Source organism: Caretta caretta, chromosome 2 (genome assembly GCF_965140235.1).
Source record: "Caretta caretta isolate rCarCar2 chromosome 2, rCarCar1.hap1, whole genome shotgun sequence".
Classification (NCBI taxonomy): domain Eukaryota; kingdom Metazoa; phylum Chordata; order Testudines; family Cheloniidae; genus Caretta; species Caretta caretta.
Genome location: NC_134207.1, coordinates 268,101,454 through 268,117,965, shown reverse-complemented (window position 1 = coordinate 268,117,965; position 16,512 = coordinate 268,101,454). Strand labels below are relative to the sequence as shown.

At 43.2% G+C, this 16,512-nt stretch overlaps 2 protein-coding genes across 2 annotated transcripts in view; both read right to left on the bottom strand.

Moving 5' to 3' along the window:
- The window catches only part of LOC125633074 (uncharacterized), a 44,000-nt gene extending 31,074 nt beyond the window's left edge, over positions 1–12,926 (bottom strand). Inside the window, exons 1-2 of the mRNA XM_075124757.1 lie at positions 12,822–12,926; positions 12,088–12,201 (exon numbers count right to left, since the gene is read on the bottom strand). Coding sequence (XP_074980858.1) covers positions 12,088–12,162 — 75 coding nt within the window. The 5' untranslated portion in view covers positions 12,163–12,201; positions 12,822–12,926. The remainder of the gene's footprint in view (positions 1–12,087; positions 12,202–12,821) is intronic.
- On the bottom strand, positions 6,171–11,158 carry LOC125632973 (uncharacterized). The gene is made up of 2 exons (XM_048841988.2): positions 11,078–11,158; positions 6,171–9,451 (listed from the first exon to the last, which is right to left on the bottom strand). The coding sequence occupies exon 2, from the start codon at positions 9,399–9,401 to the stop codon at positions 7,107–7,109; it is 2,295 nt and encodes a 764-aa protein (XP_048697945.2). The 5' UTR covers positions 9,402–9,451; positions 11,078–11,158; the 3' UTR covers positions 6,171–7,106.
- Positions 12,927–16,512: the final 3,586 nt, after the last annotated feature.

Genomic DNA, 16,512 nt, shown 5'->3' with positions numbered 1-16,512 from the left:
TGAAGGGTCATGGAGAAGTAGGGTTGTGCCAACCCTCCCAGACTGGCCTGGAGTCCCCAGCAGTTAAAGATGATGTCATGTGAGGAAATCTCCAGGAACTCGTCCAACCAAAGTTGGCAACCCTACAGAGAAGATCAAGGGCCCAGATTTATGAATAGTGGAAAGACTTCAGTGGGGCTACATCTGAACCCAGCCCTACCTGCTCCCTCGCAAATAAACCCACATTCTGCAGCATGGTCCCTGGATTATGCAGCAGTTTAGTTTAAATTATGAAATTACAGGCCAGATCCTCAGATGGCGTAGAGTAGCCTCGCTCTGTTGACTTCAACTTAACTAGGGTGATATACAGCCAGTGAGGAGCTGGGCCTAACTTTTGTTAAATGAGCTGAATATGAAATGATCAGTACAAGAGCCTGCATGTTATTTATTTTGATACTGAGCACAATTTATGTTGCCCCCACATTTTCAGCATTCAATAGGCCCCAGATTTTTATTTCACTGCATCATTGAAGTTGTCATGGGGGAAAGATTCAGGCAGCTGGGACTTGGAGGATTAGCACAAATGGAGACATTAGAGGCAGTTTGGGACTGTAGGATAAGCACAGTAGTTTGATGTTTCTGCTAAAATGAGTAGCAGACACAACGGTTTTTACATTTGAATTACCACTGTTAGGATCCAGAGGCAGCACCCTATACAGATGTGTGGGGCGAGTGGTTTCAGACAGTCTGCCAACACAAGAAAGCCACACCGCATGAGTTAGGTCAGGTCTGCACTACAGACCTATATCAGTCTAACTATGTCACTCAGGGTGTGAAATAATCCACCCCGGAACGATGCAGTTACACTGGCCTAATGCCTCGCATAGACAGCACTATGTTGGCATGAGAACTTCTCCCACCCCCATAACTACTGCCTCTACAGCAGGGGTTCTCAAACTGGGGGTCAGGACCCCTCAGGGGGTTGCGAGGTTATTACATGGGGGGGGGGGGTTGCGAGCTGTCAGCCTCCACCCCAAACCCTGCTTTGCCTCCAGTATTTACAACGGTGTAAAATATATATACAAGTGTTTTTAATGTATAAGGGGGGGTGCACTCAGAGGCTTGCTGTGTGAAAGAGGTCACAAGTACGAAAGTCTGAGAACCCCTGCTCTAAAGGAAATGAATTAACGACACCAATGCAAGAAACTCTCACATTGGTGCTAAAGCACTGGAGTGGTGCACACAAAGACAAGCCCTTACATTCAGTTCAAGTTTCCAAGGTTATCTGGGCAATCATAAGACCTGCAGCCATAAGCTGAATAAGCAAAACACCGGATTCTGAAACACATGCTCTGGTTGGCTGGTTTTGGATTACCACAGCACTATAGGCCTTAACTTTTACCAACTCATAACTATGATTTCAATAGGACTACTCAGACCTAAAGTTACGCACCAAGACATGACGCTTTGTAGATAGTTTCAGGTGCTTATTTTTGCTCTCCGATTTGTAACTATTAGGTGAGCTATGGTTTTGGATTGAAATGTGCTACTTCTCAGATACTGTCTTGAAGACTGAAGTCTGAGACAAAAGAACTGCCTTTCCAGATGAGACCAGTTCTCCATCCCCGTCCAGGGGTCCATCTCCGACAGCAACCAGTACCAGCTCCTTCAGGGGAACAACAATTTCCATAGTGGAAGCTTCTTCTTAATCCCAGGCAGTTCGTGACAAGCTTATCCACTGGCACCTTGATCGTTGATTGAGGCCTGTAGGCTCAATCAGAATATAAATAATAAATTGGGGAGGAGGGAGAATAAATTCCCTGAAACAAGAGAGTGTTTAGATCCCTTATATCTTGTTATCCTAACAAGGGTAACTGTGACTGTTCTCATTATCTGTATAAGCATTGAATCATGCTTCTGGAACCCTACTGAGAAACTGGCATTGACAATATCTTGTAGCAGAGAGTTCCACGGGCTCATTATGTGTTGTGTAAAATAGGATTTATTTTTATCAGGTTTAAATTAGTTGCCTTTCAATTTCACTTGATACCCTCTTGCTCTTGTTTATGAGACAGGGAAAACACGAGCACCCAATTACCTTCCATGCCATTTAACTCAAATACCAAAAACAGATGGGGAAAAAGAGCACTATTAAATATTTACCATTTTCACTCTTTAGAGAAGTGCTGACACAACTCCCAATCTACATGTCTAGCTCTTCCAAAAAGACCCCTACAAAAACAGGGAAGACTAAACTTGATGTCAAGCAGGAAAAAGAAATGTTCTTTGGAAACTAACAAAAATCTTTCAGGTCTTTTGTATACATCACCATAAAGAAATGTAAGAGGGTGCACACCTAATTCTTCTGTCCCCTTTGCAATTCACCTCTAGGAATGCTGTGTTATTTACCATAGCCCTCCAAAGAGGCTCATCTGGTTTTTGTAGTCACCACACCCAACCCTCACCACAATGGACAATTATTTTTTGAATCAATAGGTTTTATGTCCATTTCACTTTTGTTACAATTTTTTTTATTAGAATAAATGTCAGATGGACAATGTTACAGGACAGATTTGTCATTCAGGTTACAAGACAAAAGAGGTACAGAAGAAAGGCAGACAAGAGCTTTGCATATCCATTTCAAGACAATTAGGATGCAGACTATATACAGGCCACCCAGTAACACCACCTCATATGGTACAAAAAGCGAAACCAGAATGGTACCCAGCACTAGTAGAGGGGAAGTAAGTAACCTGGTGTTATTGAACCACCAGTGTGAGTGGAAGGGGTGAGGGGGGTATCAGAAGCAATATACACTTACATAAGAAAACCTGTGCCATTTCTGTACCACCACAAACCTGGAATTTCCATGCTCAGAGTATTTATGAAACTGCTCCCAAACCATAGCATCATCGGGAGAATCGTTGACGCTACCCAAGTTCAGCTTCTCAGTGTTCATAACAGCCCATTATTCCCTGCAAACCATTCATGGTGGGGAAGGATCATCAGCCATTCCCACCAGTGAGCGATGACGGAGTTTAGCTGCCATTATACATGTGAGAACATAAGTCCCAATAAAAACCCACACAGAGAGACGAATTTTTATTGTTTAGGGGTTTTTTCCTTGCCAGGACAGCACAGGACAGGCGCAGCCCTAATGTTAAGATTATCGTCTGAACCTTGGACCAAAAGAAACCTATATTGGAGGAGAGCCAGCAAAGAAGGGCTTCTGCGCTGCAGGACAGCGACACCTTCCCACTAGGAGGGCAGGTATTAGGACACAAATCTTGCAGGAACAGCTGATGAGATTTCAGCCCCATTGAATCTAACCTAAACCCTAGCCCTCACTCTGCTCACCGGGATCCAGACATGCTTTCCCACCAGCCCTAGCTCAGCTCACACTGAACTGTGGGGCAAGCTTGTGAACATTCTGTCTGGTGCTTTTAGAAGTCATTTCGACAGCAAGGTGGCGCATACAAATAGCACTGCACAGACCTAGACTCGGACACTGCCCCAGGGAGTGTACCAGCTAAGTAGGACAAGACACGGCATAGGAAAACAGATCGGGTGTGGGGATTATTGACTAGCAGGAGGAGGAAGGGGCAGGGGTTGCTCGGAGAGGAGAAATGGCTCTGTGCAGATGAGAACAGGGAGACCACTCCAGGGGTGTGGGGGGAGCATGATCCTGAGAAGGGGAGGAGTCGGGCAGACCTAGGAAGAAGGATCTGGACTCAGCACTCCCAGGTTTTTACCAGGAAGGTGCCAGGTATTTGCCGAACCACAGCAGTTAACCCTTTCACGCATGCAGATTCCTTCAGGCTCTGGAGAGCTAGAGCGCAGGTTTTACACCACTTGCTCTTCAGCAGATCCTGCCTCTCCCGCAGCGTCGAGTGAGCAAAGAGGGAGTCTGCCGCAAGCACTGCAATCTCGCACACTTTAGTCAGCTGGTGCGGAGTAGAGATCAGACGCTCTTCACAGGTTTGTCCAGGGAGCCTGCGGGAGGATGAGATGCCAGGGCCCAATAGGGTCATTTACAATTGGACAGGAACAGCCCCACCCCACCCACACTCCAGCCCTGAGGCCTACCAAGCGCAGGGATGAACTGGTCTGGACATAACATGCTAGCTACAACCTAGTCACCCATCCCACTCCTTGGTGTTTTCGCGGTCTCCAGTCTTCGCCCTGGGGAAGTCTGCTGATCCTGTGGTGGCATCGTACCTGGGAAGACAGCCCTGCACTTTGCACACTGGCAGGGCGTCCCAGTCTCGTGGCTCTGCAGACGCTTGTGGAAGCTGGCCCTGACCTTGTAGCTCTTCTTGCAGACGGTGCATTGGAACAGCCTCTCCCCAGATCACGCTCGCTGGCCATTGGGCAGACGCTGCTTCTGAGCGGACCTCAGCACACTGGCCGGCCCTCCCTCTGGCCTGGAGCTGCTGGCCCGCACAGAGCTCGGCGTGGCAGCTACAGTCCTTGCCACGCTCCATGCAGTCCTGGGGATGCTCCTTCCCATGCCCCCACTGGTATCTGAGGACACTCCCCTTCAGCTGGAAGCTCTTCCCGCACACTACACACTGGAACGGCCTCTCCTCCACGCGGACTTGTCGGTGATTCAGAAGGAGCCACTTCCGGCTGTAGGTCTGCTCACAGCCGGTGTGTTTATACGGCCTCTCCCCAGCGTGGCTCGCATAGTGTCGGATGAACTCCAAATGGCACCGGAAGCTCCTGGCACACTCGGTGCACTGATAAGGTCTCTCTCTGGAACAGCTCCTGTGCTGTTTCCCAAAGCTCACTTTCAGCCGGAAGCTCTTCCCACCCTTCGTACACGTGATATATGGCCTCCCTCCCGCGTGGCTTGCCTGATGGACGAGGAGAGGGTTGGCGCCACCCAAATCTCTTCCACTTGAAGTCGGCTCCCCCAAGACAGTGCCTGCCAGGCTCCTTGGCGGCGTTAGGGAGCCGCACTGACCCTCCCAAGCTGTTGTAGCAACCAGACTCTGGGAAACACTTTCCCCTGAACTTCCCAAGAGCATGTCACGCGGCTCCAAGTCTTCAGGATCTTCTTCATGTTCCTGCACCTCCGTTTTAATCACAATCACCTCATCTGCAGCAATAGAGAGAGAATCAGCGACATCACTCCCTTTGCCTGTGTGAGCGAGAGAAAGAAGCCTCTGCTGATTCAGCCATTCAGTGACTCAATGCAGAAAAAACTAAACCTGTCGGCTTATTGAACGTGGCCGATAAAGTAGACAAGGGGGACAGTTTTCAAAAGAGCCTAGGTGGCTTAGGAAACTTAGTCCCATTTTGAAAAGTTACTAGAGACTTTTGAAACTGGGATTTAGGCGCTTTTGAAAACTTTACCCAAGATAAATAATGAGTGCACGCACACATGATCTAGGGCCCGATTTGAAAATCAGCAGAGCAGCCCCCTTCCTGCTCAACACTTCTGAAAATCAGACCATTAGCCTCTAAACTGAGAGAGGAGATTTCTGCCCTGAAAACCTGTCTGTAAACGAGAAGCTTCACATCTTTGGGTGGAGCTCTGGGAAAAGGGTGTATTTAAGTACCGGAGTATGAAGGGTCAGCGCTGAGTCCAGAAGGTCTAGACAACTGGAGAGCAAAAACTATCTAGTTAAGGTTATAATTCTATTCCCATTATAATCCTATTTTCAGAAACTCAGTCTTCAAAAGTTACCCTTTTGCCCCGAAACTTTTCATATATGGTCTGAAACCAAAGGAGATTTCCTTCCCCAAGTTTGAGTGACATTTGTCTGGACATTTATAGAAAAATGTAATTAACCTTCTCAGTTTTGTAATTTTGCTGCTGATATTGGCACTTAGTAGTATCTTAAACTTGTGGGGTCAAATTCTCAGCTGGGGTAAATTGTCATTTCTCCATTGACCTTGATGGCGCTCCACCAATTTACAAATTTCACATGTGGCTAGTCCTTAGTGAGGAATAACTGCTTAGTAAATGGGGGGAAGGGTATTTTAAACAGTAAAGTCATAACGCATAAAAAGTGTTTTTTGTGAATGTGCTGTAAAAATCAGGGATTTGGAGCAATCAAATTTTTGAATTGCTCCGCTCCAGCTCCACTCCGGCACCAACAGTGACTGCTCCAGCTCCGCTCCAGCTTGGCTCCGACCTCTGACTCAAATTCATTTTTAACTAAATAAAAAAGTGCATTCTGTCATTTTGAAAAAACATTATTTTTATTCAGACTTTTAAAACCATTTAAATGTCATCAACAATGATACAAACTAGAATCATTCATAATTCATTCTGTAAAAAATTATTGCAGCAATCAAGTCATCTTTCACACCCTGACGCAAACCATTTAAAATTAACTTTAAAGCCGAAAACAGTTGCTCTACACCAGATTGAGTTGTTGGCATGCTCAAAGCAATTGTAAAGTCAGAAGGAACAATTGCGATCATCTCGTCTGACTGCCTATATTCCACTACAGGATTTCCCTGAATTAACTTCTGTTTCACAAACAGCAGCTCTTTTAGAAAAACATCCAATCTTGATTTAAAAATTGTCAGTGATGGAGAATTCACTACAACACTTGATAAATTGTTCCAATGGCTAATCACCCTCACTGTTAAAAATTAGTGTCTTATTTCTAGTCTGAATTTGTCTAGCTTCAACTTCCAGCCACTGGATCGTGTTACACCTTTGGCTGCTATAATCATAGGACCACAGGGTCAGAGGGGACCGCAAGGATCATCTAGTCTAACTCTCTGCCAAGATTCAGGATTTGTTGTGTTTAAACCACCCAAGACAGATGGCTCTCCAGCCTCCTATTGAAAAGCTCCAGTGAAGAAGCTTCCACAACCTCCCCAGGTGTCTGTTCCTTTGTCCTACTGTTCTTACACTGAGGCAGTTCTTCCTGAGATTTCATCTGTCTGCTCTGCTGCAGTTTTAACCAGGGATTTGGAGCAATCACATTTTTGAATTGCTCCTCTCCGGCACCAATAGTGACTGCTCCAGCTCCGCTCCGACTCCGCTCTCCGACTCAAATTAATTTTTAACTAAATAAAAAAGTGCATTCTGTCATTTTGATAAAACATTATTTTTATTCAGACTTTTAAAACCATTTAATTGTCATCAACGATACAAACTAGAATCATTCATAATTCATTCTGTAAAAAATTATTGCAGCAATCAAGTCGTCTTTCACACCCTGATGCAAACCATTTAAAATTAACTTTAAAGCCGAAAACAGTCGCTCTACACCAGCTTGAGTTGTAGGCATGCTTGAAGCAATTCTACAGGCAGCCTGAATGCGGTGTGGGTAGCTGTGAATGGCCTCAAAAACAGACTTAACTTTCAGCCTCCCAATAGACTCCATCGCCTCACAATCTTCCCGAAAGTTTCTCTCAAATAACGCTTCGTTACAATTATGAATCGCAGAAACTCGCCGGCGTCTTTCTTGTTTATCCAATTCCTTTTCGAAGGCGTCCTCTTCTGAAGAATTGGTGCTTGAATTATCTCCATTTCCCTGTGATGGTTGAAGACGTCTCAGGGATGGACGCTCAAACAAGTTCAGAGTGGAGACGGAAGTTTGAGAACAGCCTGCTATTTCTGAAGGATGTGAACTTTCCGAAAACGCAAATTCGATGGTTGAGGACTCCTTCTGTTGTATTTTGTTTTCTTCAACCTCTTTCGCCGAGTTCAAATGTAGCAATAGATTTTGTTTTTCGAGTCGTCGAGCAATATCAAGGAGCCCTTCCTTTGCCTTTGGTATTTCCCTTGAGGTAAGAAGAATCCGATACCGTGGGTCAACATAAACTCCAGCAAGGAAATGAATATTGTCAAAAAGCTTCTCTTCGTGTTTCTGCATGGAGGATAGAATTCCTTCTGCAATTTGTCCACCATTTTCTTGCAAGAATTTTGACAGTTTTCGCCATTCCTTCATTAAAACTCCCGGGGTTACATCGACAGCTTGAAGATTCACGGTTGTTTGGTTTGGTTTTGCCAAGAGGTCTCGCAGGTTCTTCACTTCGTCCCATTCAGCTTTTGTTAACTTGAGTTCTCTTGTTCCAGCAGCAGCCGTCACTTGTTCACAGTAAGATTGAAAAACGAGAAGCTGATCAATCATCGCAAATGTTGAACCCCAGTGAGTCACAGTATCCAATGATTGAGTTACCCCATGTAGATCAAGCAGAACACTTTGAATACTTGGGGTTCGTAGTTTGACAACGACTTGTCGAATTTTTGCCAGAAATTTCTTTGCATGTTCTTTGTTCAGTCCATCCCAGATTGCCAACTGAAGAGTGTGAATACCACACCTCATCAGTTGGACTTTTGAGTCATCCTCATGAAGCCATGTTGGAAGTATGAGGCTGGGGTCATTAACCCATTGCGCAGCAGCATCCATGTTGAGTTTGATTTCATCCATTCCTTTAGCGCCTTCATCAGGCAAAACAGCTTCAGTTCTGTCCACATCTGTGTTCTCAGAGGTAGAAATGGTTTCATTGTCCTCGCTGAAATTTTTGACGGCACACGTCATGTTTGCTGCATTGTCAACGCAGATGCTCAGCACTTGCATTTCACTGATCCCAAATTTTTCTAAAATAGCTTTTACTTGACTTTTCACGTACGAAGAATTGTGACGCCCTTCAGTGTCGATTATGTCCAAGGTTTTTACCACAGCTTTATCTTTTCCTTCTTCATAGTACTGAGCACTGATTGCAAGGAAATGTCTGTTTCCACGAGTTGCCGCATCCATTTTCAGGTAGCACAATTTTTGCTCCAAAGCTTTCTTGAGCTCTTGGCGACCAGACTCAGCTGTGCTGACAACTAAATGACGAACCGCATCGTGCCCCGTCGAAACGCCAAGCTGCCGACCCATTTCACCTGCAATTTTTTGGAATCCTTTGTTCTTTAGCCTGAAGGTAGTGAGCGGTGTTGAACTCAAGCAAACCATTTCCATCAGCCCTTCACGGAAAGTATTGGCATCCATGGTGACTGTAACCTTTGAGGACTTCAAATATGAGTCAAGTTTTGTTTGCTCAATTTTGGGTTTCTTTTCAGATGAAGCTCCACAAAAAATCTTTTCTCCGGGAGTTTTCAAAGAGCCAGATGGACGTCGTTTAGCCGCATCAGTTTTCTGTTTTGCCTCATCTTCCTGGTCCTTTTTTGTAACCAGAGCCGCATAGTTTTCAGGATGGTTACGTTTTACATGCCGCCAAAGGTTGAAACTTTTCACGGCACTTGCTTCACTTGTCTTGAAGCGACATGGTTTGAGCTCGCCATTCACTTCCTTTTCCACCTTGCACGTTGCCGATTTCTTCTTTGCTTTTCGCAAAAGCCCAGATTTGGGGTTTTCAAATTCAAAAGTAAAGACGTCGTTGAGATCCTTTTCTGTAAATCGGCTATCAATTATGGGGGGCAGATTTGATTTTTTTGTTGAAGCCATGGCCAAATCTTCTTGTGTTGCTACCGCCTCCGAAGGTTTCTTGTTATGATCTTAGAAAAGCAATGAACAAAAGCATTACATTTTTTATAATGTACCTGCTTGGGATATCTTAACCACTTAAGGACTTCGAATTTATTTTGGATTTTCTGGACAAAAAAATGATCGCATTTTCTTTTTACACAAAATTATTAATAAAGTATATTTTAATATTTTAACATGTTTCTTGCAGTTTTAATGAAGTAAGAAGTATTTTTAATACACATAATATACATTTTTATTTATAAATTGCAAGTTAGTTTTTCTTATGAAATTTTGCTGTAAAAATATTCAAAATATTTTACAAGTTTTTAATTAATATCTCAAAAATGCTTTAATATAGATATAGCAATGAAATGTGGTAGGTGCCGTAGCGTTAGTACGTGCTATCGCTGTTCTACAACATTAACTTTTGGGAAGTAACGAGGCCACACGTTACAAGGCTGAAAATCAACTTTAAACAGGAAAGCGGATTCAAATTGCAAGCACAGTCCTTTTAGTAAAGAAAGCAAATTTTTGGAAATTTTTGCTTCATCAGCCTGAATAGATTATACAAGATAGAGCAAATAACAGGTTCAATCTTGTATGATGTTTCCAGCCTGATGAAGGAAAAACATATTTCTGAAAATTTGCTCTCTTTACTAAAAGGACGGTGCTTGCAATTTGAATCTGCTTTCCCGTTAAAGTTGATTTCCAGCATTCTATCATACAACAGCATTCAAATAACATTATTTAAACTACAGGCATCGTGAACTGGGGGGACTGGGCCAATTTTATTTAATATTTTTTAAATCTTCGACTGTTTAACAGATACGACCCTGGAATATGATTTAATGCTAAAACATGCATTAAAACGGTACTCTTAATTTATTTTGTATAACTAACTGTTTCCGAGAAAACTGTTTAAAATTTTTAATCTGCTTAGATGCTTAGAATGATACAAACAATTTTACTTATTTATTTTTCAACTTTGGAACCATACATTTTAAACGTAATAATAAACAACCAAAAATTACTAACTTATTATGGAACATAATATTACTGCTCATAGCCAGGGTTCAGTCAATGACAAGCCTTTCTTGAAATATGAAATAAAAATGACCAACAGCCAGTTCGGGATGCCTACGGTTTAAATAATTTTGGATAATGTAATATGATAGCACATACTAATGCTAAGACAGACATAATTTCATTACTTTATATTAAAGCATTTATGAGATATTAATCAGAAATTAACTTTTCATCACCTCCTTGAAGGAACTGTAGCTCCCTTAGGAAGAATTTTAGGACACGTGTTCACAGAAACGTTTTTCTTGAAATGACCTAAGGATTCACCCCCAAAGTTGTGTTGGACATTTTCCAACCACTCTGGATATATCACAAAAATCACTCCCAATTTATGTAAAAATGTTTACTGTATATTTATATGCTGCACACGACTTTTTCAGTAAATTTAAAATTACAAACTCCAAAAGAGCATTGAACAGATGGCATATACAATAAGTCCGCCAGAGTGATACGGGAGCATGTACAAATGTACCGGTAACGAGAGCCCGTGTGAGAAATTAGCTTAAGTGATTAATATCTCTTGCGATATCTTAATATATCAATAAACAAAAACATTATTTTTTGCAATATACCTGTTTGCGATATCTTAAATGTTGCGTCTTGCGTCACACTTTTCCGTAATGGCAGCACTCAGCGCGTCTCGTTGATCAACCCTTACAAAAGAAGTATCAACACATACTAATCTAACTATCTAACTAATCTATGCGAGTACGTACTCGCCTAACCTTGGCACAAGGGTGGGAGCAGTCTGCAGTGTTGCCGGATGTCTGATAATTATCTGATTCTTTAATAAAACATATCTCTAAAAAACTTGGTAATTTTGTATCTGTACATTAAATCTTGATTTCGGCCAAAGTGAGAAGAACTGTGACATATTATGTCAAGTAGATGTTAATATCAATTGTTATACAATCTGAAACTTTTTGGCACCATTAGGACTTTGTTGCTGAATATCATTCATTTGGATTGAAAATGAAAAAAGAAACTGGAGCAGTGGAGCAGTCAAGATTTTCTGTGCTCCGGCTCCAGGCAAAAACCTGCAGCTCCACTGGTCCGTGCTCCAGCTCCGGGCTCCACTCCAAAGCCCTGGTAAAAATGTCTACTAAATAGTTAGTCCGTGATTCAATACAGCTGCGAAGTTTACACTGTGCCACCCTGTCCAATACTGCTGCTAGGCACTGGATATATTTACTGAGTGCTGCGAACAATTAATGCACAGCGTTGCAAAAACCCGCCAGACACATCTCAATTGCAGCACAGGTAGCTTCTCCCTCCTCCCCTATTTTTTCCTTCTTTTCTGTCTTTTTAAAAGAAAAGAAAAAAGAAATTAAATGCAAAATAAATCTTGTGTTAATGCAATGCTCGGCTCAGAGTTCTGAACGAAGAACTATGGGTAATGCAAAAGTGAAGATTCTGATCATGTTAACTCAACTACATCATGCGACTGTCAAGCTTAGGAAACATTTCTCTTGTAATCATTGCATTTGGACAGTGTCAAGATTGCAAATTGTCTCCTGGATTTGAGGAAAAGAGGATTTCCAGCTATTTCACACCCTATCAAAGTTGTTACAATCCATCTCACCTGCGCAGAGCTCTGTATGGATTTGCCTTTCCTCCGAGACCTGCATATCCTGCACACTTGGCTCTTCCTCGACATCCCTCCCGCAGGAAGCGTAGCGTGCAGAAGCTTGGCACCCTGTTCACGACAGACAGAGGAACGCATTGCTTTTCTGATCTCCACAAACACTATACAAGGCAATGTCAACTGATCATAACCCAGTGCTGTTTTTGGGCTGGAGGAGACACACATTCTGATTGGCTACAAACATTTCACTGAGGATCCACAGGAAATAAATGCAGAAGGGTTCAGAGCCAGGAGAACTTGAGATTGGTGGAAATCCAAAGGTGATAGCTGCGTCCATAAAGGGGCAGGTGGTACCGATAGGCCTGGGCCTAGAATGGATCTGTACAGAACAGCATTGCCCCAGGCTTTGCTTCAGGAGAGCTCCCTGGGAGTAGAGTCTGCACCAGCCCTTCGGCGGGAGCAGTGTGCACTCCTCTCTGTGGCTAGCCAGCCCTGCTGGTAGTGTGGAAGTGGTGGGGGAGAGGGGGTAAGGACCTATGTTGTCTCCTTTTGGGGGTACAGCTCACTCGGGACTAGTAGGGAGCAACCTCAGCACTAAGGACTGCAACTGCCAGGATAGGAGAAGGCTCCTTGCACTATAATCTCTTGCTCATCTGTACGGGCACCAGCCAGAGTCTCGACCAAAAGTTTTACTGGATTTCACTCACTGGGCAGCTTAGCGCATCACTCACCAGCGAAGGGGTCTGTAGAGAGCGCTTCTTCCCCAAAGTGTTCCTGATCCTCGGCACAGGACTGTTCCTCTAGTTTAATCCACGATAAAACGTCACAGCCAAAGACTGTATAATTGGTTCATGGAAAGAGGTAATAATAGATGCTGTGTTTTATTCTTATATCTCACTGACTCATTCTGACGAAGCATCTGATGCGATTTTAATGTGAACACACAAGGGCTAAACTAGAAATTACATCATGATTGTCCATCCCTTTCTATTAAGTGCTGACATGGGCAGAGATTAGTCACCAAGACAGTTTCACAGAGAAGGGGAGACTTTGGAAAGTGTTCTCATATCTCTTGACTATGTAACAAGTGCTTTAGTGCAGTGATGGATGCTGTAGAAATATAAATAAGTATGGTAGAAAATGTTCCAAGGGCCTAGCTACTACAGCAATGGACACACTAGGAATACCCAAGGTGGACGGAAAATTATACAATCTGTAGAAGCCAGCAAAGGTTTTGTTGGAAGGCTAGTTTCTCTTTCTTTAAGCTCAGCTGATATCCGGAGAACGCTGACACAGATAAGTCCAAAGGTGGCCATTTGGTATAACCACACGTGCAACATTACAGAGCTTTAGGTCATTGTTAAAAATCATTTATATAGTGCTGCAGACTCTAGACAGCACATCAAACCACGCTGAAGTATTCAGATTCATAGATTTTTAATGCCAGAAGGGACCATTATATTTTGTTTCACCTGCATAATGCAGGCCAAAGAAAATCACCCAATAATTTCTGCATCAAGCCCTAACTTTGGTTTGAACTACACACTGGCAAAAGAGAAGGTATAGGCGATCTTGGTGATATAAAAAACAAATTTATTTGAGCTTAAGCTTTCGTGAGCTACAGCTCACTTCATCGGATGCATCCGATGAAGTGAGCTGTAGCTCACAAAAGCTCAAGCTCAAATAAATTGGTTAGTCTCTAAGGTGCCACAAGTCCTCCTTTTCTTTTTGTGAATACAGACTAACACGGTTGCTACTCTGAGAAAAGACAATATGTAGGTATATACAAGCACATGATAAATGGCACAGGTACAGATAAGGAGATCGTAGAATACGTATGGCTTGATGCGATCAGTACAGAGTGGGAGTATTACTAAATTAGAAAGTAGTGTACAGGTATAGATAAGGAGAGGTTGAATTGGGTCAGTTTGTAGCGGCTACAACAGCCTGCCCACATTTCCTGGTTGCTGTTATCTTGTGCTAAGCTTTCATTTAAAGAACAAACAAACAAATAAAAATTCTGGTGCTTATGGTTGCCTGCCGACTGAATTTAATCAACCCAATTATATCTGCTTGAGTGTGCAAACAGCTTGAAACAATAGCTCAGAAAGATACACACTGCTCCTATTCAGATTGATGTGGTGTTGCCGCTGGAGCCTACCAATGGCAACTTGAACTCCCAACATTTTAAACTTTCACTGCTGATCGAAGCTCACAAGACAAAAAAGAGGAAGTATCCCATAATGAACTGAGTCATCCATTGTGGAGTCACAGAACGGCAAAGCTTGGACTGGAAATGGGTCTTGGGAAGAATCCCACCACCTTTTTCATCTCCAATCACACGGTGCAAAGGGTTATAAGGAGATGGGTATTTGGAGGTAAATATTTCCACCCATTCTCCTGCATTTTGACAGAAGATCAATAACTTTCCTTCCACCAAACATGTTAAATGTAGAGTGGTCAGCGCATGCATGCTGTTAGGCAGTGGTAGAAAGCTGGCACTAGATACGGGATACTGTAAATTGAGGTAAATCGATTACTCCTTCACCATTACCTTCATTTTGCTGTCAATCAATGTGTCTATTTCAGAGGCATTTATTTTACCCTACTGATATGAATGTCTCTCACTTTTTCCTCTTCACTAACTCACAACTCCAAGCGCAGTTTGAGAACAGCTGTTCAGCAGGCAACCAAGGGATTGATTTGGTCTGACTCTGGGTGTTCCAACAGCTTTAATTTCTTTTAGTTGCTGAGGCCCAAAGGTGAGTCACTGTCAACTTGCAATAGCAGGCAACCAACCAAAAATATGTAAGTCGAAAAGTGTGGTTTATCTTGTTATTGTTGCATTCAGTTAGTGTCTGGCTTGGACAGAGGCAGATTGCCAGCTTTTTACTTCACTCATCCCTGTGTAGAGGGACAGCACAAGCCCAATGGGACTTATGTGATGTCCAGCCTTTGTGCAGGTGTCCTGTCTGAAGAGGTGAATTTTACCCTTTGGAATGGTTTCAATCCATTACTGACCTGTGCTGGGGTCTGCAGGGACACCTCTTTCCTTCGCATTGCCCTGTTCCCCAACACACGGCTCTGCGCCTTGTTCGGTCTGGCACCACTGGCCAGGTGCAGCAACGGGAGAGTCTGCTCACGGGGTGGTGAAGGGAAAGAAGAGAGAATTCCATTATGTTTATCTAATATCTATTTAGCTGCTGGCAACACATTAAAAATGTCTGAAAAGCTAGAACCACGAGGTTCACAAGAACTTTGGTTCTTGCTTTGTCCTTCCCATGCCCTTTCTAAATTGTTTTAATCCATTACTCACTGACGCACGGCTCAATAGAGATTTTCCTTTCTTCAGTGTCCTGCAGATCCCCGATATACGGCTCCTCCCCTCGCTCTATCCGGGACAGGATGTCAGGTTTAGAAACAGCATAGTCTGTTCATGGGAGATGATATTAGGTGGGATACAGTAGGATGTTTTATTCAGATCAGTTACACAGGGATTATAAGGATCCTTTCAACTGTGATATTCATTAGCTTTTTTTTTTTTAAATCACATTTATAACAAATCAGTTTCAATGAAAAGTAGAACCTGGTTTACTTAAACATTGTCTAGTGAGGGGCCAATCCTGCAGGTGCTTACTACCAAACACAGGACTTATTGCTGGTAGTAGGCCCATTAACTTCCCCAGTCATCACTGTTATTACCTGCAATATAGTAGCACCTAGAGGCTCCAAACAAGATCAGGACCCCATTGTCTCTACTGCCCAAACGTTGGTTCTTTTCACGCCCCATGTTATGGATAATGAGGCTGGGATGAATAGCCTGGATTCATCATACAAACTGCTGACATTGCTCCAGAGAGGCCCGATTCCGGGGAAGCTCTTGGAGGCTCTTTCACTGGGGGAGGTTAATTCTGTGTTCTCCTTTGAGAATGACTGAATGGCTGGTCATTTCAAGGTTTGACACCAGAGCCTGAGTTGGACTGTGGGATGGTGTTTACTGTGGGAGATGTGAAGAGATCATTGAACACCCTCCTCCTCCGTTCCTAGCAGCGGCTATGAATTAGACTCTAATTTGGTCCAAACGTTCTTTATACCACACAGTCATTTGAATAAGGGGGAAAAGGTCCCTATATGGAAGGTTAGTATCACTTTAGATAAGCTATTACCAGCAGGAGAGTGGGGTGGGAGGAGGTATTTTTTCATGCTTTGTGTGTATATAAAAAGATCTTCTACACTTTCCACGGTATGCATCCGATGAAGTGGGCTGTAGCTCACGAAAGCTTATGCTCAAATAAATTGGTTAGTCTCTAAGGTGCCACAAGTCCTCCTTTTCTTTTTGCGAATACAGACTAACATGGCTGCTACTCTGAAACCTATATGGAAGGGTTATTGTAGGTCAATTTAGCATATTACTCAAGAACA

Bases quoted from the DNA above. Each gene is read 5' to 3' on its own strand.
- LOC125632973 (XM_048841988.2), bottom strand. From the start codon at position 9,401: ATGGCTTCAACAAAAAAATCAAATCTGCCCCCCATAATTGATAGCCGA.